The sequence below is a fragment of the Pan troglodytes genome, chromosome 12, assembly GCF_028858775.2.
Source record: "Pan troglodytes isolate AG18354 chromosome 12, NHGRI_mPanTro3-v2.0_pri, whole genome shotgun sequence".
Taxonomy (NCBI): Eukaryota; Metazoa; Chordata; class Mammalia; order Primates; family Hominidae; genus Pan; species Pan troglodytes.
The window spans coordinates 93,677,114-93,701,772 of NC_072410.2; the positions used below are offsets into that span (position 1 = coordinate 93,677,114).

The 24,659-nt window shown below is 36.2% G+C and overlaps 1 protein-coding gene across 9 annotated transcripts in view; it reads right to left on the reverse strand.

Moving 5' to 3' along the window:
• Window positions 1-24,659, reverse strand: part of CLIP4 (CAP-Gly domain containing linker protein family member 4) — a 118,534-nt gene that overhangs the window by 10,381 nt on the left and 83,494 nt on the right. For all 9 annotated transcript variants that reach the window (XR_010149164.1, XR_010149165.1, XR_010149166.1 and 6 more), the window contains 6 exons: window positions 20,566-20,709; window positions 16,948-17,037; window positions 16,040-16,183; window positions 12,913-13,047; window positions 9,431-9,554; window positions 5,867-5,931 (listed from right to left, as the gene is read on the reverse strand). Coding sequence is in view for 6 of the 9 variants with exons in the window: in XM_063789191.1 (XP_063645261.1) it covers window positions 5,867-5,931; window positions 9,431-9,554; window positions 12,913-13,047; window positions 16,040-16,183; window positions 16,948-17,037; window positions 20,566-20,709 (702 nt within the window). In the remaining 3 variants the exon portion in view is untranslated. The remainder of the gene's footprint in view (window positions 1-5,866; window positions 5,932-9,430; window positions 9,555-12,912; window positions 13,048-16,039; window positions 16,184-16,947; window positions 17,038-20,565; window positions 20,710-24,659) is intronic.

Here is a 24,659-nt window from a genome sequence, read left to right on the forward strand (position 1 = left end):
ACAAAAGATTCTTGGTTAAAGTGAGGATCCCCAACAGCTCACTCTCAGTGCAAGGTGAAATGAGAAACGAAATGAAACACCGTTCAGATGAAGACAAAGGAAAGTCACTTATGTCAACCTTAATCCTCAGTAGGAGACAAAATTTTCTCCCCTCAGAATTTGTTACCATGAATGAAACTCATGTTATCTTGTAATACAGATATATGTTGCAGAGACTATAAATTAAAGTCCCAGGTTGGCAATGCCTCCAGGCAACTGGCACAGGTAGACACAATCTTCTCTGGAAGCATCAACCCAGGCCTCAAAGAATTTTTATATATAAAATTCTGAGCAAAACAAGCATCTCACAAGGAAAGAAGGCAAACCATAAGTTAGTCTCAACAGAAACAGATGGCAGAATCAGACTCACAAAGGTTTTAGATACTGAATTATTTAACACAAAATAAAAGATAATACTTTAAATATTTAAAGACATAAAAGAAAAATTTGAAAATATGGGGAAAGAATTGCAATGGTAAGTTGCAAGCAGATTTGAAAAAAGAAAAAAAGACAATTTTTATAATTTTAAAACTTTATGGCCGGATTAAGCAGCAGAATAAACATAGCTGAAGAGAGAATCAAGAAACAGAATGATGGGTCTAAAGATATCCAAAATATAGTCTAGAGTGACAAGTTGTGAGAAATATGAGAGCGCATGGGAAAGAAAATGAGAAGGTCCAACATACTACTAAACAGACTTTCAGAAGGAGCTAAGAAAAATAATAAAGGAGAAACTATTTTAATTATAATAAATAAGAATTGTAAAGAATTGATCAACTCCCAGATACAGAAAAATCTGTAATGCCAAACAAAAAGGATAGACAGGATAAACAAAAAGAAATCTCTACCTAGACATGATAGTGAAACAATAATATGAATTAGTTAGACTCACAGGTGACGTCTCATCAACAATGACAGAAGCCAAAAACAGCACAACGATACTGTCAATATGCAGGGGGAAAATATCTTTAAACCTAAAATTCTACACCCAGTAAAATTATCATTGGAAAAGACAAAAACAAAGAGTTTGTTATCCAACAGACCCTTTCTAAAAGAAATTTTATATACATGAAATTTTAAAAATGATCCCAAGTAGAAATTCTGAGGGTTAATGAGTAAAGACACTGGGAAATATGAGAGTAACATTACAATATGAAACTATTACAATAATATCAAATTTATAGGAGAAATAAAATACAAACTGGACAACTCAGTTTCTAATGATTTTCTATTATTGAGAAAGGATAAAAATCATTAACTTTAGACTTTGCCAAGTATCAATGTTAAATTATCTACAGTAATTACTAAGAAGCATATTCATAGACTATAACTTCTACACAAGTAGAGGCAGTAAACAGAATGAAAAAAAAAAAAAAAAAAACAGAGGGTGGGAATATAGCCAGAATAAAGTCAAGAAATAAAAATCACTTATTAAGTACAAAAAAGTGAATAGAAAACAAATAAAATAACAAAAATATCATCAGTGTATATCAGTAATTACAATAAATGCAAATGAGTAAGACTCTCAGGTTAAAAGAAAGATTGTCAGATTTTTTTTAAAAAGTAAAACCTAGGCCAGGCACGGTGGCTCACACCTGTAATCCCAGCACTTTGGGAGGCCAAGGCGGGCAGATCACAAGGTCAGGAGATCGAGACCACCCTGGCTAACATAGTGAAAACCCGTCTCTACTAAAAATACAAAATATTAGCCGGGCGTGGTGGTGGGTGCCTGTAGTCCCAGCTACTCGGGAGGCTGAGGCAGGAGGATGGCGTGAACCCGGGAGATGGAGCTTGCAGTGAGCCAAGATCGTGCCGCTGCACTCCAGCCTGGGTGACAGAGCAAGACTCCGTCTCAAAAAAAAAAAAAAAAAAAGGAAAACCTAACTATATGCCATATAGAAATATTCTAAAAACATAAGAACATAGAAAGGTTACAAGTCAATGGACAGAAAAAGATATATTCGGCAAATACTTAACCAAAAGAAAGTTGGTATGAGGTAAAAAATATATATTATTATGAAAGCAACACCACTTACATTAATGCCAAACAATTAAATACATAGGTATAAATCTAACAAAACATGTACAAAGTCTCTATGAGGAAAACTATAAAACTCTGATGGAAGAAATCAAAGAAGATATAAATAAATGGAGAGATAGTCCATGTTTATAGGTAAAAAGACTAAATATTAACATGTCAGTTCTTCCCAACTTGATCTATATAGTCAATGCAATCCCAATTAAAATCCCAGCAAGTTATTTTATGGATATTGACAAACTGATTATGAAGTTTATATACACAGGTGAAAGGCCCAGAATAACCAACACAACATTGAAGAAGCAGATCAAAACCAGAGGATTGACACTACACAACCTGAAGAATTACTATAAAGCTACAGTAATCAAGACAGTGTGGTACTGGCAAAAGATGAGACAAATAGATCAATGAAACAGAACAGAGAGCCCAGAAATAGCCCAATATAAATTAGTCAACTGATCTTTGAAAAAAGAGCAAAGGCAATTCAATGGAAAAAAGACAGTCTTTTCAACACATAATACTCGAACAACTGGACATTCACATGTGAAAAAAAAAAATCTAGATACAGACCCTCACATCTTACCCAAAAATTAACTCAAAATGGATCATAGATCTTATAAGACACAAAACTATAAAACTCCTAGAAGATGACACAGGACAAAAATCAGAGTGATCTTGGGTTTGATGATGACTTTTAGATAAAACACCAAAGCACAATTCACGAAATAAAAAACTGATAACTCGGACTTCATTAAAACTAAAAGCTTCTGCTCTGTGAAATACACTGTTAAGAGAATGAAAAGACAAGTCACAGACTGGGGGAAATAGTTGCAAAACACATGTCTGATACATGTTTGGTATTCAAAATATACAAAGAACAACAAGAAAATAGCAAATGGAATTTTAAAATGAGCAGAAGATGTGAACAGGCACATCATCAAAGAAGATACAGCACACTGTTATTGGGACACTGTTGCATGCTGTTGGGAATAGGCAGTAGTTACAGCCATCATGGAAAAACAGGATGGAGGTTCTTCAAAAAACTAAAAATAGAACTATCATATAATCCAGCAATTCCACTGCTGGTATATATCCAAAAGAAAAGAAATCAGTACATTGAAGAGATAGCTGCACTCTCATGTTTACTGAAGCACGATTCCCAACAGCCAAGATATAGAATCAACCTAAGTGTCCACCAATGGATGAATGGAGAAAGAAAATATAGTATATATACATAATACAGTGGAATATTATTCCACCATAAAAAGAAGGAAATCCTGTCACTTGCAGCAACATGGATGGAACTGGAGGTTAAGTGAAATACGCCAGGCACAGAAAGACAAATATCACACGTTCTCACTCATGTGCAGGAGCTAAAACAGTGGATCTTGTGAAGGTAGAGAGTAGAATGATTAGCCTCAAAGGCTGGGAGGGGTGTGTGGGTGGGAAGGGGGATAAAGAGAGGTTGGCTAATGGGCACAAACATGCAGTTAAATAGAAGGGATAAGTTCTAGTATTCAATAGCACAGGGGGAAAATTACGGGTAACAACATTGTATATTTAAGTATATTTAAAAATAGCTAGGAGAGAAGAATTATAACATTCCCAACACAAAGAAAAGATCGATGTTTGAGGTGATAGATATCCCAATTACCCTGACTTAATGATTACACATTGTATACGTGCATCAAATTATCACATGTACCCCAAAAATATGTACAACTATGTCAATAAAAAATACAAAAAAGAGATGGCAAATAAATATATGAAAAGACAGTCAGCATCTGTTACAGGCTGAATTTTGCCCCCCAAAAACTCATATGCTGAAGTCCTAACCTCCTGGCATTTCAGAATGTGACTATATTTGGAGATAATTACGGTAAAATGAGGTCATATGTAATTGGAAGTAATTAAGTTAAATGAGGTCATATGGATAGGCTCTAATCCAACATGACTAGTGTCTTTATGAGGAGAGTGGGACACACACACACACACACACACACACACACAGTGAACAAGACCGCATGAAGACACCAGAGATAGAAGGCCATCTACAAGCCATAGAGAAAGGCCTTAGAATAAACCAAACCTGCCAACACCTTGATCTCAGACTTCTAGAGCCTCCGAAATTGTGAGAAAATAAATTTCTGTGTTTCAACCACCCAGTCTGTGGTACTTTGTCACAGCATCCCTAGCAACTAATACATCATCAAACATCCTTAGAAAATTCCAAATTAAAACACTAGGGAATTTCAAATTAAAACAACATACCTATTAGGGTGGGCCATAAAATTAATCTCAACAATTATTTAAGGATTGGTATCATACAAATCATTTTTTCATAGATGGTTATCCATGCAAAAAAAAAAAAAAGAAATTAGATCCTTACCATACACAAAATCAATTCTGAGTAAACTGACACATGGGAAACACAAAAATATAAATCTTTTAGAAAACAATATAAGAAAATATCTTCATAATTTCAATTTTAAGAAAAGATTTCTTAAAACAAAAAGTGCAGGCTGGGCGCAGTGGCTCACACCTGTAATCCCAGCACTTTGGGAGGCCAAGGCAGGCGGATCACGAGGTCAGGAGATGGAGACCATCTTGGCTAACACGATGAAACCCCGTCTCTACTAAAAATACAAAAAATTAGCCGGGCGTGGTGGCAGGCGCCTGTAGTGCCAGCTACTTGGGAGGCTGAGGCAGGAGAATGGTGTGAACCTGGGAGGCGGAGCTTGCGGTGAGCCGAGATCGCACCACTGCACTCCAGCCTGGGCGACAGAGAGACTCTGTCTCAAAAAAAAAAAAAAAAAAAGGCAAACCATAACCTGTTTTGCTATTTTGACTACAAAAAATTAAGGAGCTCTGCCAATCTAAAGATACCAAAAACAATAAATAAAAATATTAAAAGACAAGTAACGACCTAGGCAAGATATTTGCCACACATGAAATTGACAAAATGTTTGTTCCCAAAATACACAAAGAAGCCTACAAATTAATAAGATAAAAGACAAACTACCCCCTGAAAATGGGCAAGAAACTTGAACAGGTACTTCATAATAGAGGAAATGCATATGGCCCATAAGCATGAAAACAGGCTCATCCTCATTTGTAATCCAGAAAATGCAAATTAAAACCATAATGAAATACCATTTAAGCCCTTCAGATAGGCAAAGACTTCTAAATCAAACAAGGTAAGTACTAATGAGGTGAGGAGAAGCAGAGGCTCTGGTCCATGGCAGATAGAGTATGCAATACAGACAGACAGGCATTAACTAGGAAGGTGGAGGACGCAGGTATCCCACACCTGGGAATCCTAGAGAAACTTCCTCAAGTGTGCACAAGAACATAGTTTGTAATAGAAAAGACACAGGATATAACCCAAATAACCATCAATTATGGAATATTTCAACGGAATGCTAAATAACAAAATAGCAAACAAACAAAACTGAACACATATTATTTATTGATATATCTATATATGGGTGATAAAAATAAAGAGAACCAAGGGAATAATTAATGTACAATTCAAGACTCCTCCACCTGAGGATGGGGTATATGAAGAGCAAGGCAGATGAGATGGGATGGGGTACTCAGGGGTTTCTACAGGTCAGGTTATCATCCTCTTCAGCCAGGGGACAGGTAACAGATGTTAGTTCTGTTATTACACAAACTATAAAAATACAGTTTATAGACCCTTTTGTATACAATACCTCATAATAAAAATTTTTCAATAAATGAAAGCAAAGAAATATTGATTAGGAACACAAAACTGTGTAGTCTTACCAGGATAAGAATGGTTCTGTTTATTTGAAGAAATTTCTGAAAGGGTATCCAGGGAATCTGTTACTCTATGAATAAAACAAGGGACATCTCGTTAGAAGTAGCTGGTCTTCAGGTTTAAGACTGGTTATCAACTAAGTTTTTCACACCAATTGTAGTCATTCATCAGACAAATATTTATGGAGGGTCCATTTTAAGCCAGGAATGAACTTCCATCTGGCATGGAAGAAAAACAATAATTAAATAGAAGAGGTTCTCACTATCTAAAGATAATTAGTGTAGAAAAAAATTCAAGTGAATTCACCTAAAATATGGACCTGAATTTCTTTGTAACCTCATCTTCAAAGGTGAAACTAAAAAATATGAAAATAAGTTTATTTTATATTAAACTTAACAAATGTTAGATTAATATTGTGAAAAAGGCACTAATTCTTAAGCTAAAAGAAAAAGATATTGGCTGAGTTTGTGTGAGTGATTTTTCTGGTAAAACTATATGGCTAATACAATTCAACATCTTTTACTTTATACTTGACTCTAAGCCACAATTATAAAGGTCACTTTCCCAATGGATTTTCCTGCATTTTTTGATATTCAAATCATTCTTTATCTTTAAAAAGTCAATCCTGACAGGCTCATTTTCTTTCAACTGTTTAGTGACCTAAATCTGGAAAGCCTTCATTTGTCAATCACTTCCTCCAGCATATCTTATTACCATCAAGAAATCCTTCAACTCTTGCAATATTTGCAATTTCACATTACAATTCACAGGCATCATTTTTACATGATATACAACATACTGCAATGAGAGACTGATGGACACAAAGAATATGATTTTATGAAGAGAATGGATATTTGAATGAAGTAGTAACAGACAGTTGAGAGGGAGTGAATTCTAGAAGTAATCAGTTCATTAGTAGTAAGTGCCTAATAATAGTAAGAACTAAGAAAGTGAATATTATGCTAATGAAGATTACTTGAGCAGTGTGTGTGTGTGTGTCTGTGTGTGTATGTGATTAACCTAGTCAGTGAGTTTTCTTAGAGTTTCTCTAAAGAAGTTTTGACTGATTCATATATTAGCAGAAGAAAGGTATTAAATAAGTGAAAGTTAGGCAATAGTAGGTGGGTGTAGAAAGCCATCCAAGCAGAAAAAATAACATGTGCAAAGATTCCGGGATAGGAAGCACATTTTACAAACAGAAAGGGGTGGGGGGAAAGGCCAGCCATAGTCCTGAGAAGGAAGAAGATGCAAGGTGTGATTGTGACTGGACACTACCTTATTAAGACTGTCCTCAAGCAGTCCCTAGTTTAAAATTCTTCCATCTTGAAAATCAGTGGTATCTTTCAAGAGTTCCAAAGCTGGTTCAGATTAGAAACGCCTCAAAATCAGGGACCATGTCTGTTTTATTCGCTTATAGAATGCCTAGCACAGCATAAGTGCTAAAAGACACTTAATAGTATTTGATGATGATGAATGAGACAATCAGAAGATGACAGGAAGACAGCTGGATTGAGATGGCAGTTCATTTAGAGACAGCCCTATTTTTTTTTTAAGAGGGGGCTGCTTTTTAAATGCACCACCTTAAAGAAAACCAAATAGAAGGCAATCAAAAAAAAGTAAAAAACGTGTGCTCCAGAAACAAAGCAAGAAGGAAAAGATGAAACCATGAGAAAGTGGCTTGACAACGTAAAGGAGGAGGAAAAAGCTGTTACAGCATAAAACCACTGAACTAGGAATCAGATTGGATCAATATTTACTGTGCCTAAAATATGCCAAACTATGTACTCTGAGTAATCAAACATGAAAAGCAGAATCCCAGTCCTCATGACTAGGAAACAAACAAAACTTGTAAGAGACTGCTGCAATGTTTTGATGAAGATATGCCCAAAGTAACATGAGAACACAGAAGATTCACTGGTGACTCAGCATGCATTTTACTCCCAAACCAATTATTTACAAGATGTATGTCCTGAAGAAGGTCCCTGAAGCTCTTCTAACCATTATAGGGTTACGGTTAAGGGCACACATGCTGATACTAGACTACCTGGGTTCAAATCCCCAGCTGGGAGCACAGCACATGTCACCCCTTGTGACTTACTTTCCTCATTGAGGGAATATGGTGCCTGCACCACAGGGTTACTGGAGAGCAGTAAACAGGTTAATACATGAAGGGCCCTGCAAACAGACCCCAGCATGTATAAGCACTATTCGTAGTTACTACTTCCTTTTCTTCATTTATAAAACAAATACAAAAAAAAAAGAAAGAAAGAAAGAACAAACCATCTAAAAGCAAAGGCTTACAGAAAAAACAATTACAAAGTAACACACCTGGGCTGAGTCCAGCTCCTTGGCTAATTAGCTGTATGACTTTAGCTAAATCACTTATCTCTTTGAAACCTGTTTCTTCATCTGCAAAATGGGAATGATCCTAATAACTTACAGCTGGCAGGGTCTGGGGGAATTAATGAGGTATGCATCTAAAGCACACTGTAGAGAGCCCACCCACTCACTAAATGCTCAACAAATGTTTGTAATAGTTATTATTCTCCAGCTTACCTGATCAATATTAGGATCAAATGAAACAACACTTAAGTGAAGATACTTTATAAACTACAAAGTATTGTATGTTAAATTCTGTTATCACCATAAATATGAAGAAAATTATGTCAAGTATATCACAGAAGGAAATTAATACTAAACAAATATGTAATGATTCACTAAGAAAAAGAAATTGAGGGAGAAATGGATGTAAAACTTCAATCTGCCAGGAGATAGTCACAACAGTCTAGTTGTAAGGGAAAACTAGACAAGACTCCCAGATTGCGATCGTAGGTCTAGTCTCATGAATGTGATTATGCCATATATGTTATCTCTCATTTAAAGATTAGTATCCCATTTCCCATCCACTAAAAGGCACACCAAGCAACTTCTTCCAGGCGCATAAGAGAAGCCATTTCACATAATGATACCTGGAATTTTATGAGGACTTTGTTTCTGCTCAACTTATTTTTTAAAACCGGATGAGGTGGTATGAAAGATACTATCTTAAGAAGAAACACCAAGGAGATATATTATATAAAAATCCTTGAAGTTTCACTTCCCCCAAAGATCTACTGCCTATCTATTTTTGAAAACTAAAGAAATCAGAGGAAAAAGCCATTTTGGTTCCATTAGGTTTGTAGGAGAATGAATGGGGTGCCTGCTGGCAGGAAATTTAATGTAGTTAGGATGTGACTGAAGCAATCAGAGAGCATTTTTACTTTTGTTTGCATGACAGATTAAGCTTGCTGCTCTCACTGTTCTTAGCTGCAAACGCCACTTCTAATAGCCTACACATACTCAGAGGGTTTGCAAATGAGGAATAAAGGAGGTTTTTAAAATTGCAAATCCTCAGCAAAGCAAATTTAGCTTTCCATGAGCCTTCTCTCTGAAGAAGGTGGTTGGTTAACCCCTTGAAAGAAGACATGAGCTACAATCAGAGCATATCTTTAATATAAAATTAGTGTCTCTATTAACCACTGCAAATTACAAAAAGTTTCTGTAAATAAACATAAATTTCATTCTCTCACCTTTGCACCCTGGATGGGGGAGCAAATATTCCATATCTTGGAGAACAACTAAAATACTGCACACCTCCAACTGAACCATCATTCTTGCCATGGGGTTTTTCAAGCTCTATACCATACCAATATCCTAGAACATGAATATTGCATTTTAAAAGCATCTGTACTTTATCCAAAACTGTTATGCTACTATACAAAACCAAAGTCTAGGTGTTTTAACATTTCCATAAATGACCAAAATGAGGGAAGATCATGATACTCATTAAGATTTCAAATTATAAAATTGTAAACTTTGAAAATTCAAAAAGTGAACAGGAAAAACATTTTACAAGTATAATTGCAGAGCAGTACATTAAAGGAGGAAAATAAAATGCACAAACACAAATTTGGCAAGAATTGGCAATTGTGTAAACAGTATATGACCAAAATATATCTAAAAGCTGCAATGAAAAACTGTTCTTGACTCGGTAATATAGTGTTTCAGTGAAAGAAGTGAAACATAATATTGAGATTTAAAAATCATAAAATGAACACGCAATCTTTTCATCTTACTCACCTAACATTAGAACACCACAAACAGTGCTCAAATAATTAAAGAAGGACAAAAATATTATAGAAAATACCACTAGACATCATGATAAGTGCTTTTCCTTTTCTTTTTTCCACCCAAGGTAAAAAGCAAAATCTTTTTTTTTTTTTACCTAAATGAAAAGGTTTAGGTTAGCTAATAGGGAGAATTATTTTAAAGACTTTTTGTATTTAAAAGGACCTACTCTGAAGGAAGTAACAGGATTTCCTTTTCTAGACAGCCTAAAATTAAAGTAGCAAGGTTGCTTTAAATGTGGTTTTACCCAATATAAGGTAAATGGACACAAAATCCTAAAATAAGGATTTTCTAATTGAGGGTGCCTCAAGACCAATTAGGAGTATCTAGTAGTCCATTTATTTGTGATTTAAAAGGAGTGTACAGTAGTAATTGTATTTGGTCTCTTATAATCAGTATCAAGTAAAAAAACAGGACATAGATATCAAGAAACTTATTACAAATTACAAAAATAGTGTTTCTTCCAGATTACTAGTTCAAAGAATTAATTATATGCCTTCAAAAAAACCAACTCACAAGTTCTTAATTTTTTTCCTCTATGTATAAAAAGATGATACCTGAGTCCATTTCCTACTATGTAATACACGTAATGTTACAAAACTATTGTTAAGCTGCACTAACGCTCTGAACATAGGTCATCACATTTCCAAATGTCCTAAACCAGGTTAGTCTGGTTGCCACTGTTATTTCTCAGTGCTACAGTTACAATTTTCCAAGTTTTACTTGCTTCTGCCTTTTATGCTTTCCTATATAATTTTTGCATTTTCCCATTTTAATTTACCATATAATTGCTAATGTTAACCATGTAACTCTTGGAAACATGTAGCATACAGCAGAAATACATATGACAAGTGTTAACAATAAAGACTACACATTGGCAGTGGTGTGGTATGGATATCTTCCCATTTAAATGTTAATTTTCTTTCCAAGGTGGCACTGATAAAAAATGCTGATGAGACCAAATATGACCCCCCTCAAATCTAGATCTTATAACCTCCAAATACTTAAGATATTACCACTGTTCTGTAGCAGTGATTAATTTTTAATGCTACTACTTCCTTACAGGACAGAATGTTTTTAACAAAAAAGTTTCCACTTTTTATTATATTTGCTTACTACTTCCCAAATTTCTAAATGCTTTAGATTAGGAATTTAAAAACTGAAATCAACCTAAAATGAAGAATTATATCCAAAGAATCAAACCATTCTATCTTGGTTTAATATCATCAGAGAAAGGGAACTCAAAAGACAAACGGTAATTGTAAAAAAATAACCTACCTGTGCGGTTAAGTTTTTATTTGAATCCTATATTAAGTATATCCTAACTAATCTCAATTACTACCTGGAGACCTAAGAAAGTCATGAATTATAAAACACCTAACTCAAATCAAGCAGTTGGCTTGCAATTATAAGTGGTATTAGTGAAACAAGACTGTGTTGGGAGACAGTCGCCTATGGTCCTGTCATGTTGCCGCATGTCTTATGGGTAGAGGCAGTGACTACTTTCGTTCTAGACTACCTTTTCATAAACGTCTGTATAGGGGACAGCCTTGGAGGATAGAGCTAGCATCTCCCACCAGAGCAAATGGCAGGGATGTGTACCATAAGTTCAAAGATTCAGATTCCCTAAGCTCTAGGGTCCTCTCCTGGAACAAAAAACACTGGCTGTGCAGGTGACACCTGGCTCGCTCGCTCTCACCCTGTGGGAATTGGCACTAAGGGAATAATAAGAAAATGCTGATACTCTGGCTACTGCTATGACTGTGAGTACTAGAGTGCTTTGTCTCAAACTTGTGATGACTCTAGTACTCACAGTATCTTCCACCAACATCTATGGAACTGTGGCAGGCGAATTTGTTAGCTTGCAAATAGGGTAAAATCTCAGATCCCTCATAGTTCTTGGCTAAATGCTACAAACTTTTTTTTTTTAATCAATGTTCTAGATAACCTTTTCCTAAAATGCTGCAATGCCACCATGTGTTAAAATAGCATATTGCTATCTAAACATACAAACTTGGTTTTGTTCAACCGACTTCTGTTTAAAATTATAATCATTGACAACACAAAAGAAAGCAATCTGGGTGGGCACGGTGGCTCACACCTGTAATCCCAGCACTTTGGGAGGCCAAGGCGGGCAGATCACCTGAGTTTGGGAGTTCGAGACCAGCCTGGCCAACATGGAGAAATACCATCTCTACTAAAAATACAAAATTAGCTGGGCGTGGTGGCGCATGCCTGTAATCCCACCTACTCGGGAGGCTGAGGCAGGAGAACCGCTTGAACCCAGGAGGCAGAGGTTGCGGTGAGCTGAGATCATGCCATTGCACTCCAGCCTGGGCAACAAGAGTGAAGCTCCGTCTCAAAAAAAAAATAGAAACTAATCTTTACTTTTGGAAACAATGTTACGTATAGATTGGAATGAATATATAAATACACAAACATATATTTTTAAGGGCCCCAAAAACATGTATTTTGAGCCCTTCTGTGTGCTTTTCTCTGCAAGCCACTCTTTTAAAAAGGTATACAATTAACTCATTATTTACTACTTATTTTAAAGATTATCCGTAGCAAAAATCTAATCCTAAAATGTTTGCCTGTCACTTAGCACACCCAGCAATCAGTAGGAGTAAAATTGGAGAATGACAACTAATTTTTAACACCGACCATTTAAAACACAAATGGCAAGAAAAAAATGTATGGGTAACCATCCACGTGAGTAAACAGTCTGAGTTTTCATCATCATTTCACATTTTCTGTACTATAGCTGCCATCCACAAAAACTGTTCATCAAGATTTCTCTACAATTAAATTCTATTTACATGTAAAATTTTAAACCTTTTGTATTCTAAAGAATTCCAGTTAAGAAAATATGCAGATGAGTTACCTGGAGCGAAGTTTGTTGTCCCAAAGAACCTAATGGTGCCCAGTCTCTGTCCTACCACTAACACTCTCTCTCCGAGGCGGAGTTCCCCCTGGCAACGGCTATTATTTGCTGTAGATGTTGCTGAGGAATTCAAACCTGTTTAAGTCAGGGAGGGATACGGGGGCAGGGCAGGAAAAGAGGAGAAAAAACAAAGGGAGAAAAACTCAAAAAGCACATTAGCCAAAAAATCACACTAGGTATTCTAACTAGTCTAGTTAGTTGGTGATTTTGATATCTGATGCCTTTCATCACATAAGTCATCTACAGTTGTGTTTCTCACATGTGAGGTCAAGCTGCTCAAAGGAAATGTGAAGAGTTTCCTGGGAAAATTACTGCCATGGGAAATTCACAAAACCTGATCCCTGGTAAACTACCAACTCTTCCAAGATTGCCTGCAGCATCTCTACTAGAACAGGGGTCACAGCAAACTGTTTCTGCAAATTGCTGGACAGTAAATATGTTAGGATTTGCTAGCCATACCATCTCTGCCACAACTATTGAACTCTGCTGTTGCAGCATGAAAGTAGATATAGACAATATATTTTTTTCAAATATGCATGGCTGCATTCCAAAGAACTTTATTTACAAAAACAAGTGGTAGGTCAGATTTGGCCCATGGGCCATAGTTTGACAATTTCTATTCTACTAAAATACTAGAATTATAGTATTAATAGTTCACTTAGACTCAGTGTAAATTATATAAAAAGTCATGTGATTTGACTTTTTTTTTTTTTTTTTTTTTAAAGAAACAGGGTCTTGCTGTGTTGACCAAGCTGGTCTCAAACTCCTGGGCTCGAGTGATCCTCCCACCTCAGCTTCCCAAAGTGCTAAGATAACAGGCATGAGCTACTGTGTCCAGCCAAAAGTAGTGTGATTTGAAGGTTAAATTGCTATACGGTTCTAATTATCCTAAAGTGATTTTGTTATTAAGAACAAAACCACTGCCCTGTCAACCTGATTCAAAACTAAACCTTGAAATGCCCACTATTAAACATAGAAGTCCTAGAGAAATATGATCTAGAAAGCTCTTCAAATATAACAGCTGAAAGAGAAGAAGTGGGCGCTTGAGCCTTGTCCCATCAGTACATAAACAAAGATTTGAAGAGCTGCCATCTGAGAGGGAGTAGAGAACTCTGGAGAAGGGCATGGGATGGAGGATAAGTCATACTGTGAAAAAAGAAGAAATCAAAAACACAGCAACTAAACAAGGAAAATAAACCCATGGAGAAGGTCTGGATTATACCAGTAAGTCCGAGGCCCTCATCATAACCAATATTCTATAGCACTTCATAGTTTACAAAGTGCTTTTCCTAAAAATTATGCTGAAAAATAAGACACAAACTCAGGAATTAACTAAGACACACTGTTAACAGCCAGTAAGTGGTACACCTAGATTAAAACCAAGACTCTGTGATCAGAAATCCTCAGGCCTGTCCGCTTGTTGCCTGTAGACAATGAACCAAAGATGGCAAGTTCAACAGTGGGACACAGGCTGGGCATGATGGCTCATGCCTGTAAATCCCAGCACTTTAGGAGGCCAAGGTAGGAGGATCACCTGGGTCCAGGAGTTGAAGGCTGCAGTCACTATAATTGCAACACTGCAACCCAGCCTGGGCGACACAGCAAGACCTTGTCTTTAATAAAAAATAAAAATAAAAAATAAAAAGTAAATAACAATGGGATATGATGAGGCCGAGGTCCCTACCTTTCCCATTCCCCGAATCCTTTATTTCCACTCTTCTTTCTCTAATTTTTTAACCTAACTTTCCATTATTGTTCGTTCTCTGCAGTCTACATCTCCCTCAAATGCAAATCTATAAAACAAGTGGAATATCTACTCACTAGAGAAACATGTTTTAAGTACATGTCTCTGGGGTTCCCAACACAGACTTTCCCATATCTCCCATTCTTGGCCCATCTCCCTCTTTGAAAGGTCCTCTTTCTCACTCTGATAACTCTCTTCATCTTCACTGTTGTTTAAGTCGACATAACCCTCAAATTTATTTTTTTTAATGGTAAATATATAGGCACGCTAGACTACTTTGTTTAGAAGGTTAAAAAAAAGTAATTCCATACCCATGTATAAATTTTAAAATCAAGTAAATGTCAAAAGTGCAAATACCAAATGAAGGGGGCCTTAAAATGTGAATGAAATTTGGACAAACAGGATGGCTGTGTCAGCACTGTACCTTCTCACCTCTGCTCCTCACAACATAAAGAAAAACTGGTTGGGGTATGGAGAGAGGAAGCCACTCAGAGAATAAATATTCCAGGCAAACAATTTCAGGGAAAACTTTCAGGTTCTCTACTTTTAGGGTCCCAATTTTTAGGCTTATTATGTCAATGTTATTGTTGAGAGCTTTGGAGGTTCCTTCCCATCAAGTATTTTTTTAAAAATCTGTCATGAATATTTTCCATAATAAAATGTTGGTTCACTACAAGAACTATTAATAGAAGTACTAAAAAAAAGAATCTGGTAATAAAGAGGTTCATGAAGAACGTATTTTGCCAAGATGGCTTTTGCCTTTCTGGACAAGTTCACTATATAGGCAAATAAGTGAACTGCAACAGACAAAATCTATGTCATTTCAAAAAGAAGTCTGATAAAGTGTTTTACGTATCTTTACAAATAACTGAAGAAATGTGGACTGAGTGAGATTATGCAGGTTCACGGCTAGTTAAAAAGCCATATCAAAACTGGCTGGTATTGCCATCCTGGGAGAGGACCCTCTGACCTTCTCCTAGGTTTTAAGCAAACATAGTTTTAAAACAATCGCTTGAATAAAAACACAGAAAGCATGCTTTTAAAATATGAAGATGACACAAAGGCCTGTGAAGAAGCTAAATTCAGATGAGGTAAAACCACTAAGAATGAATTACATGAAAATAAATGCAAAGTCTTATATCTGAGACAGCAAAACAAAGAGACCTTAAGGCTTAAGGTTCGGGGGAGGTGGGGAAGAGTAAAAGTAGTTCAATCTGATTGAAGTAAAGGGTTCCTTCTACACATTTAAAAAGAGCAAATCTACTTACAAACAAACCAAGATAAAAAACACCAAGAAAGCCTGGTTGAAAAAGCCATAGATACCAGCACTGGCTCTGGATGAAAGGGAAGGGCTTTTGCTCATTGTCTTCTTGTTACTGCTGATTGCATTCTGTTTCTTGGGGTAGCTCTGTCTGTGTTCCAAAGAAGATGTAGAGGAGCAGCTGCTGACAGATCCAAGCAGGGCAACTGTAACAGATAAAGAACGTGTCAAACGGTGGAAAATAAGATGTGGACCAAGAAGCAGCTTGTCAAGGCAAATCTTTCTGAAATTCTTCATTTAACTTCCTCAATTATGGATTATCTAGTGTCAAATTAAATGCCTAATTTCATCCACATAGCAACTGTAGTTTATATATAAAAGATTTTATAACACAAGCAATAATATTTTAAGGATTCCCACGGTAAGATCACAATCTTATATAAGAGGTATCACCACATCAATTGATGTAAACTGACTACCTAATCTAATGACCATCACTCACCTCTCACCTTAGATGACATAGTAGAGTCCCATCTTATTTATACAAAAATTAAACATGATATTAATATGTTTTAAGGCAACAAAAGTTTAATATTAAGACATTTTGAGTTAAACCAGAAGGCAAGAAGGAATACTCATGCTCAATTCATCTAATGATTTGATAGCTAAAGGCAAATGAAACATTTGTGTAGAGTGCTCTATATTATGGAATTTCCTTTTATTTTCTTAAATCTAGTCCAGTAGTTACCTAATTTAAGTAAAAGAATCATAATGCAGTACTTTACACACAAAAAATATAATGTATATAGCTTGGTATGAGCTGCTTCAGTGATTTCCAAGTTTAATTTTTACTATAATTTTTCCCTTGCCAACTTTAAAACTTAACCTCCATATAAACTGTTTTCCTACCATATTTTAAAGTTCCATCAAAAGTTAAATTTTGAGAAACAGAGGTTACAAGGTATATTACCATCTTTCTCTGTCACAGTTTTAAGTTCTTCACCAGGAGGCAATGAAAGTGTTGACTCAGAAGCACTATCTTTTTTTGATGTCATTAATCCTTGGACACAAAAATAAAACACTTTAAGCAAGAATTTTAACATTAAACATAAAATGTATTTTTTAAAGTACATGCATCCCTCATTATCGAAATCTCACTCACTTCTGAAAACATATTGGATAACAACTGCACAGACATATGAGGACATGTTTTGGTATAAGCACTAGCATACGAGAAGGAGACAGTAACAGTGGCTACAAAGATAAATTAATGTCTCATCAAGATGATCACATTCTGAGATGGGTCCTAAGGGACAGGTCAGATTTCTTCCTGAGAATACTAGCCGTATGGTCAGGAAGAACTGAGGGCAGGCATTCTTGATGGACAAAAAGAAAATCTTAAGACACAGAAAATAGTGAGTAGCTTGGCTGGAACAGAGTACTTATGAAATGTAGGAAAAGCAAGACTAGACAGACAGGTCACAGTAACACTTCAGACAGGGATGCCAGTGCCCAGCTAAGGACTGAGAACTCTTCTGTAAAGAAGGAGCCTCTGCTGGGCTTTGAAAAGGAATACTGGCATGAACAGAGTCTAGTTAAATAACACTCTCCTGACAGCAGGGCTGCAACGAAACCACAGCGGGAGAGGCTGGAAGCAGGGACCAGTCAGACATTATTAGCATAGTCCAAGCATGAGAGCCTGAACTCCAACAGCAGAAACTGAATGAAGAGGGTGGAGAGGAGACATTTTGTGAAGGCAACCTGAAGAGTAAATTTTTATTTTTCATTACATTTTTCAGTTATAAAATATTTTCTTTAAAGTTTTTATAAAAAATAATACAAGGAGATTCCTTGTACATTTTGACTAGGTTTCCTCCAAAGGTAATGTTTTGCAAAATTGTGGTATAATAAGTATATGTCAACCAGGATGTTGGCAGTGATACAATTCACCAGTCTGAGATTTCCACAGTTCTGCTTGTACTCGTGTGTGTGTGTGTGTGTGTGTGTGTGTATACACTTGGGTGTATCATTTGGTTTTTCATATCTTCTATTTCTTGGCTGAAACTTTCTTTTCATTTGTTTCAAGAGTGTTCACGTTTGATTCTTTTTTTTTGTTCAGAAACAGGGTCTTGTTCTGTTAGCCAGGCTGTAGTGCAGTGGCACAATCATAGCCCATTACAGCCTAAACTCCTGGACTCAAGTGATCCTCCTGCCTCAGCCTCTAGAGTAGCTGGGACTACAGGTGTGCACCACAATGCCCAGCTACACCCTTAATTCTTGGAGTGTGGTTACATTACTTAAAATCTTTATGTGTTCATTGCAATGTCCATGTCATCTCAAAGCTGCTATGCTTGGACTGTCTTTTTCCTTGTAAGAGGTGTTGACTTTGTTTTTCATATTTTGGGTAATTTTAAATTGTATCTTGTGTCTTTTGAATATTATGTATGGACACTGGACTAGGTCTTGGTTTAAATCCTATGGAGGATGTTGACTTTCATTTTAGCAGGCAGTCAACCCATGTAGCCTCTGGGCAGAAGTTCCTGACCATCCTCTGTGCACTGTGGTTCTGATGTGGGTTCCGTTTCCGCAGCCTCTGCAATGCTGTTTGAATTTGTCTCATGCGCTGTGCAGCCCAGTAGTCAGGCTGGGACCCAAGCAGTGGTCTACCAAGGAGACCAAAGGCTTTGGTCAGATCCATGCATACACCACTTGCAAGAAGACCTAGGAGTTCACAGCCAAAATTGTGAGGCCTCTTTCTTGAGCCCCCTCCTCTCTATGATTTCCCTGACACTTCCTGCTCCTGGGCATCCCTTCCCAGTATTCTGAGTAGAATGTCTAAGCTTTCGTTTCCTTGCTCTGTCATACAATCCTGAGATTGATTGTGCCTCTGGGGCCAAGTAGTGAGAAAACAGAAGAAAAACCAGTGTGGATTCCATCTATGTCCTTGGACCAAAGTTTCTCTGGTCAGAGACATGGATTTCCCTTCCTTGGGGTTTCGGGTGCCTGCCCATTCACAGCTGCCCATCCATACCACGTAGGACTGCCTGGGGACTGGATGGGAAACAAGGGAAAGAAAAGGCAAGCAAGAAAGATAACAGGTGATTTCATCCACATTCTATCTAATAGGAGACCCCTTTTCTGCTCCTCAGACCAGAAATAGAGGGGGCTTCTCTTGGAGCTTTCTGTCTATATTTACTGTATACTTCTGGGCTTCAGGTTAAAAGGATGCTACTTATAATACCACCAAAAAGTATGGAGTACCTACCAATAGACCTAACAAGGCAGATATAAAATATCTGTAGAAAAAAATTACACAATTTTGTTGGGATATTTTCAAAGGGCCTAATTAAACAGAAAGATATTCTAAACTCATAATTTAAAAACTGACTATTGTAAAGATGTCAGTTCTTTCCCATTGATTTAAGCTTCAACTAAAACATCAGATAAAACCTCAACAGAATTTTTAAAAGGAAACTTAACAGTTTATTGTAAAATGTATACGGAAGGGTGATTTATAAAAGCCCCAAATCAGCAAGACAGTGATCAAGAATGAGATAGGAGGTTTTCCACTACTGGACATCAAGATTTATTTTTAAAAACTACTTATTATGGAGTGCAATATTGACACAGGGATATTCAAATAGCCCAGTGGAACAGAATATAAAGGCCAGCCTAATTCTTGGACAAATACCTTTCATCCTGGTAGAGAGCTTTCTACCTCAACTATTTACAAATTACCAAGTGTTTATTGAGCACCTATTTTGTGCATTGCTACAGTGAAAACAACACTACAATTTACTCTCATGGTTCAGTTAAAGTTTAAAATTTTGCCAAGAGAATAGGACACTTGCACAAATAAAGCAATCAGAGGACAAAACCCAAGATAACAAATAACAGTTGGGTGGTATGGATAAAAAAAGCACATACAAAGTTAGGGAATGAGGAGATTCAAGTGAACTAGAAACAGGATATGAATAAGAAGTCGAAAAAAATGGTGAGGACCTCAAAAGGCAGAAGTCAAATTACTGCACACAGATAAATAGCATGAGACAAAGTATGAAGGGAAGAGTGAGAAAATGTACGTAAAAGATGGGGAAGAGATACGATAAACCGTTCTCTTCCACAGAACTCTTCCATAGTTCTTCCATAGAACTTCCACAGTTCACCTATGGAAGCCGTGTGAGACTCCATCAATAAAGACAGAGAGCCGCAACTGCTAGTTTCCCAGTCAGGACTTTTTTTTGGTAAAAAAGAAGTCACTAAACATCCTTCAATAGGCAAGGAGCCTAAAGCTAGTTTTGTTCCATAAAAATTTGATGAAAGTATGAAATCTAGCTTTGAGGATAGATTATGTGTGATAAAGGTATGGAGACAGTAGAGGGAAAAAAGGAAGGAACAAATCTGAAATACATTTGTTAGGAACTGAAGTCATTAAAATTGAGGTTTAAAAACACATAAGATGCAGGTTTTATTAAATTCAGGTTTCAGAGTTGGCTAACAAAAAAAAGTGAAGCAATCTAAATATTAGGAATTCTACAAATAAAATTAAAACACTGAAGCAGATGGTTAACTTTCTGGTTTGACCTACCAGTATTTACTTTTGATGTTACATGAGCTACGTCAATTTTCTGGGACCTGATGAGAGGTACAGCAGCTTTTGTAGAAGGAGTGTGTGCTATATTCTTCCTTCGACCTTTTGCTTTACTTATCTTTGAAAGAGGTGCAAAAATACCTAAGGGAGAATGCAGAATTTTAGTGTTAAACAATTAAAACATTTCAAATAAAGGAACAAGTACAACTAATTAGTAACATAAATCTTTAATATAAACCTTTAGTGCCCACTGCATATCCTATGATGAGAGGAAAAAAAATGTAAGACACAGTACTTACCCTCAAAGAGCTTACAATCTAGTTTTCAAGACTAACAACACGTCAATAATGTAAGAACCACATTTCAGGTGTTAAGTGAAATTCGGGAGAAAGAGAAATGAGTAAAGGTAATACTGATAGTTTTCTATCATTTTTTTTTTTTACCTTTATGGTAACTTTTAAGAAATGTCTGTATTGTATTTGAAGACTGTTTGCCATAAATCTGAAATTTGAACCTATGTATTTCAATTTGGTTTTCTATCATTTCTAAGCAATTGGCAAATAATAGTGAGCCACAGAGCATAAAAATCTATTCTTCCATGCCAACTTACAACTCCTTTGGAAGTTATATTTATCCCACATTATAGCTTTTTATGTCCATGTCTTTCTTATCTCTCTTCCAGACTAACACCTTTTAAAGACAAAATTTAAATGTTACTTAACTCTGCATTCCCCCACTGTACCTAATTACAGTGTGTTACACATAGCAGGGATAAAATAAATCTTTCTGACTATAAAATATAATCTTCCTAAAAGGCCTGGCCCTCAGGTCCTGACAATCAGAAACAATACAGTGTACTTTGGGGAGGGGAGCGGCAGGGGCAGGGGGGTTACCTATCTGCAGCAGCTGGGAGTACAAAATTCCACCAAAAAGGAGTTTATCCATACAATAAAATAACCAGCATAAAAAGTATGCACCGACATTAGAGATAGTGAATATAGACTATAAATACCAAAATAATCTGGCTAAGATATTTAAAAAGTGAAAATAAAGCCATAATATGTATATTACACTCTTTCATTGAGTGTTTACAATCTAGCAAATATACATTATGACTAAAATGGAATATATTAAAAACAACTTGTTTTAAAGCAGGGTAGAAATGCTCGAGACTCTGTAAGAAGTGAGTGCTTTGTTAATAACTAAAAAGTACCAACTACACTACTTTCCTGCTAATCTTAAAAATCTCTCCCACCTCAGAGTCCATACTACTTTATCCTGATCTTATCTTTTTTTAAACTTATTTACAATGTTCTCTGTCTCCTACCTATGAGATTTTCCATGACTTCCTATTCTTTCTCTAAATTATTTTCCTTCCCTAACACACACACACACACACTCTCTCTCTCAAGCCTGGTGATAATGATGACGATGATGATGATTACAACCAGTGTCGGCAAGGGTTTGACGAAAGAAATTATTTTATACTCTGGGAATGTATGTTTGTATGATCTTTTTAGAAAACAAAAATCTTGACCTAATCCACTTTATAGAATTAATTTTAAAGAAATAATTATATTTAATGGTATGACAAACATTACAAGGTTTCATCTGTATACTAAAAGAAAAAAATACATTTCAAGAGGTGACACAATTTCTAGTTTACTACAATGACCCAATCACACTTCTGGAAATGAATCATGAGAAAATACTCTAAACAGGAGGAAAAGGTTGTATATCTGAATATGTCATCACTGTAATATTATTCATAAGTAGGAGAAAACATAATTGCCTGCCAATATGATGAATGAATTCACTATATCCATAAACCACTATATCATTATAACATTATAAGACAATAAAGATTATGTAGAAATATAGAAAAATATGAAAAGTAAATCAGGCCAGGCGCTCTGGCTCACACCTGTAATCCCAGCCCTTTAGGAGGCCGAGGCAAGCGGATCACCTGAGATCAGGAGTTCAAGACCAGCCTGGCCAACATGGTGAAACCCCATCTCTACTAAAAATACAAAATTTAGCTAGGCACAGTGGTGCGTGCCTGTAATCCCTATCAGGAGGCTGAGGCAGGAGAATCGCTTGAACCAGGGAGGCCACTGCACTCCAGCCTGGGCAACAGAGTGAGAGACTGTCTCAAAAAAAAAAAAAAAAAAAAGCAAATCAAAAAAATTAAGTTATGTATTTGATTACATTATGTGAAAAATTGTATGTGTGAATACAGGCAGCAGGCAGGATTGGAAGAAACCTAAAATAAACATTTATAAGAGAAGTCAAGCTATGGAGTCTTTTTCTGATTTGTTTGATTTGTGTCATTAATGTCATAATAATGTTCAATAAATTATGTTTTCCTTCATGTCAGGGAAAACATGTGGTTTTCTGAACAGCAGCAAGTTGAAGGGCCAAAACCTAGATCAGGAAACAGTCATTGAAGGACACTTTTCAGTATTAGTAAACCCTCTTACGATGATTAAAAGAGAAGGGTAGCCCTCTCCACCTTTTTGTACTTTCTCTTCAACTTCCACTGACCATAAAATGTTTCTCTTCTGAGCAACCCCATCATTTGGTGAACCTTTCCCCTAACAAAGTGGGATGGGGTAGAAGGCTAAATTAATTGGAGTGGGGAGAGGAGAGACCACTGGAGGCAGCAGTGCTGGGTGGAATTGCCTAGACTGTAGCATGTTGGCTTTCTCTCTCTTTCTCTTCTCCCTTTATTATGTAAGAGCTATTTCATTTTAACTTATTATGGTGATCACACAGGCAAAAAGACGAAAAGGAGAGAAAATGTACCTCTTTTACTGGAATAATGTTTATGACTATAAGTGAATAAGGTATTTTTATCAATATGAAGGCAACTTTGGCTGATATAACCTCTATCATGACTACTGACACCTTTACTTCACTATCAATAATAAATATATTTTCTAACAAAAAAATCTCACCAGGAAATTTCTGTAAGCTAAAGTATATTTGTGTATTAAATTAAATATTTAATTCTATGGCTTAAAAAGATTTCCATAGTATATAAAACCTCATCTATATAGTTTGCATTCTTCTTTTTTTTTTTTAATTAGCCAAAGCATTTCAGAGAACCAAAACTAAATGTAAAGCAATGACTGGATGCATAGCATATGGGCGGCCTCTATTACTCAGTTACTCAGGCTAATTGAAGTATTGATAGGACTTTTCTCAAATCTCAACATGTAACTGTAAGGCTTAACTAAAAACAAACACATGATGAATTATTTGGAAAGACAAAAATAACAGATTTCCAGATAAACACGGCCCACTGAACATAGGTTTAACTCCAATTCTTCTTCTCCAATCCCCACTAAAATATCGGTAAGGAATAAAAATGGTATGAACTCTAAAGAAAAAAGAAAAGGAGAAAAAATACTAAACGCTTCCAAGGAGGAGGAAAGGGTCAAAAACAGAAGATGGAAAAACCTCTACCTACTTTTTGTTTTTCCTTTTTCATTTTATACTAAATAATCTGTACAACAATACTTCAAAACTTCTGAACAGCAACACTGGAAGCTCAGGATAGTAGTTGGTAAACTATGGCCCAACAGCCATATCCTGGCTACTCCCTGTTCATTGGTCAATTTTTATTGAAACGTAGCCACGTCCATCTGCTTACACACTGCCTATGGCTGCCTGTTTACTACAACAGCAAAGCTGAGTAGCAGGTACAACAGAGAATGCATAGCCCACAAGGCCTAAAACATTTACCATGCGGCCCCTTACAGAAAAAGTCTGTCAAACTCTACCTGAGACAATAGAGTATCTCCTTAAATGTACTGAGAGAATATGAAATCCAACCTAACATTCCTTATCCCAAATTATCACATAAAGTCTGAGGGGAGAAAACATGTGTTTAGAATAGAAGGTCTCAACACATTTACTTCTCATGAGTCCTTTGTCAGAAAGCTACTGAAGGACAGGCTATACCAAAAACAAGTCAACCAACAAACTGCTACATTGGGTTTCATATTCTCTCAGTATATTTAAGGTAATACTTTATTGTCTCATGTAGAGAACTAAATCTCCCTCTTCATAGTACAAACTCACTAGAT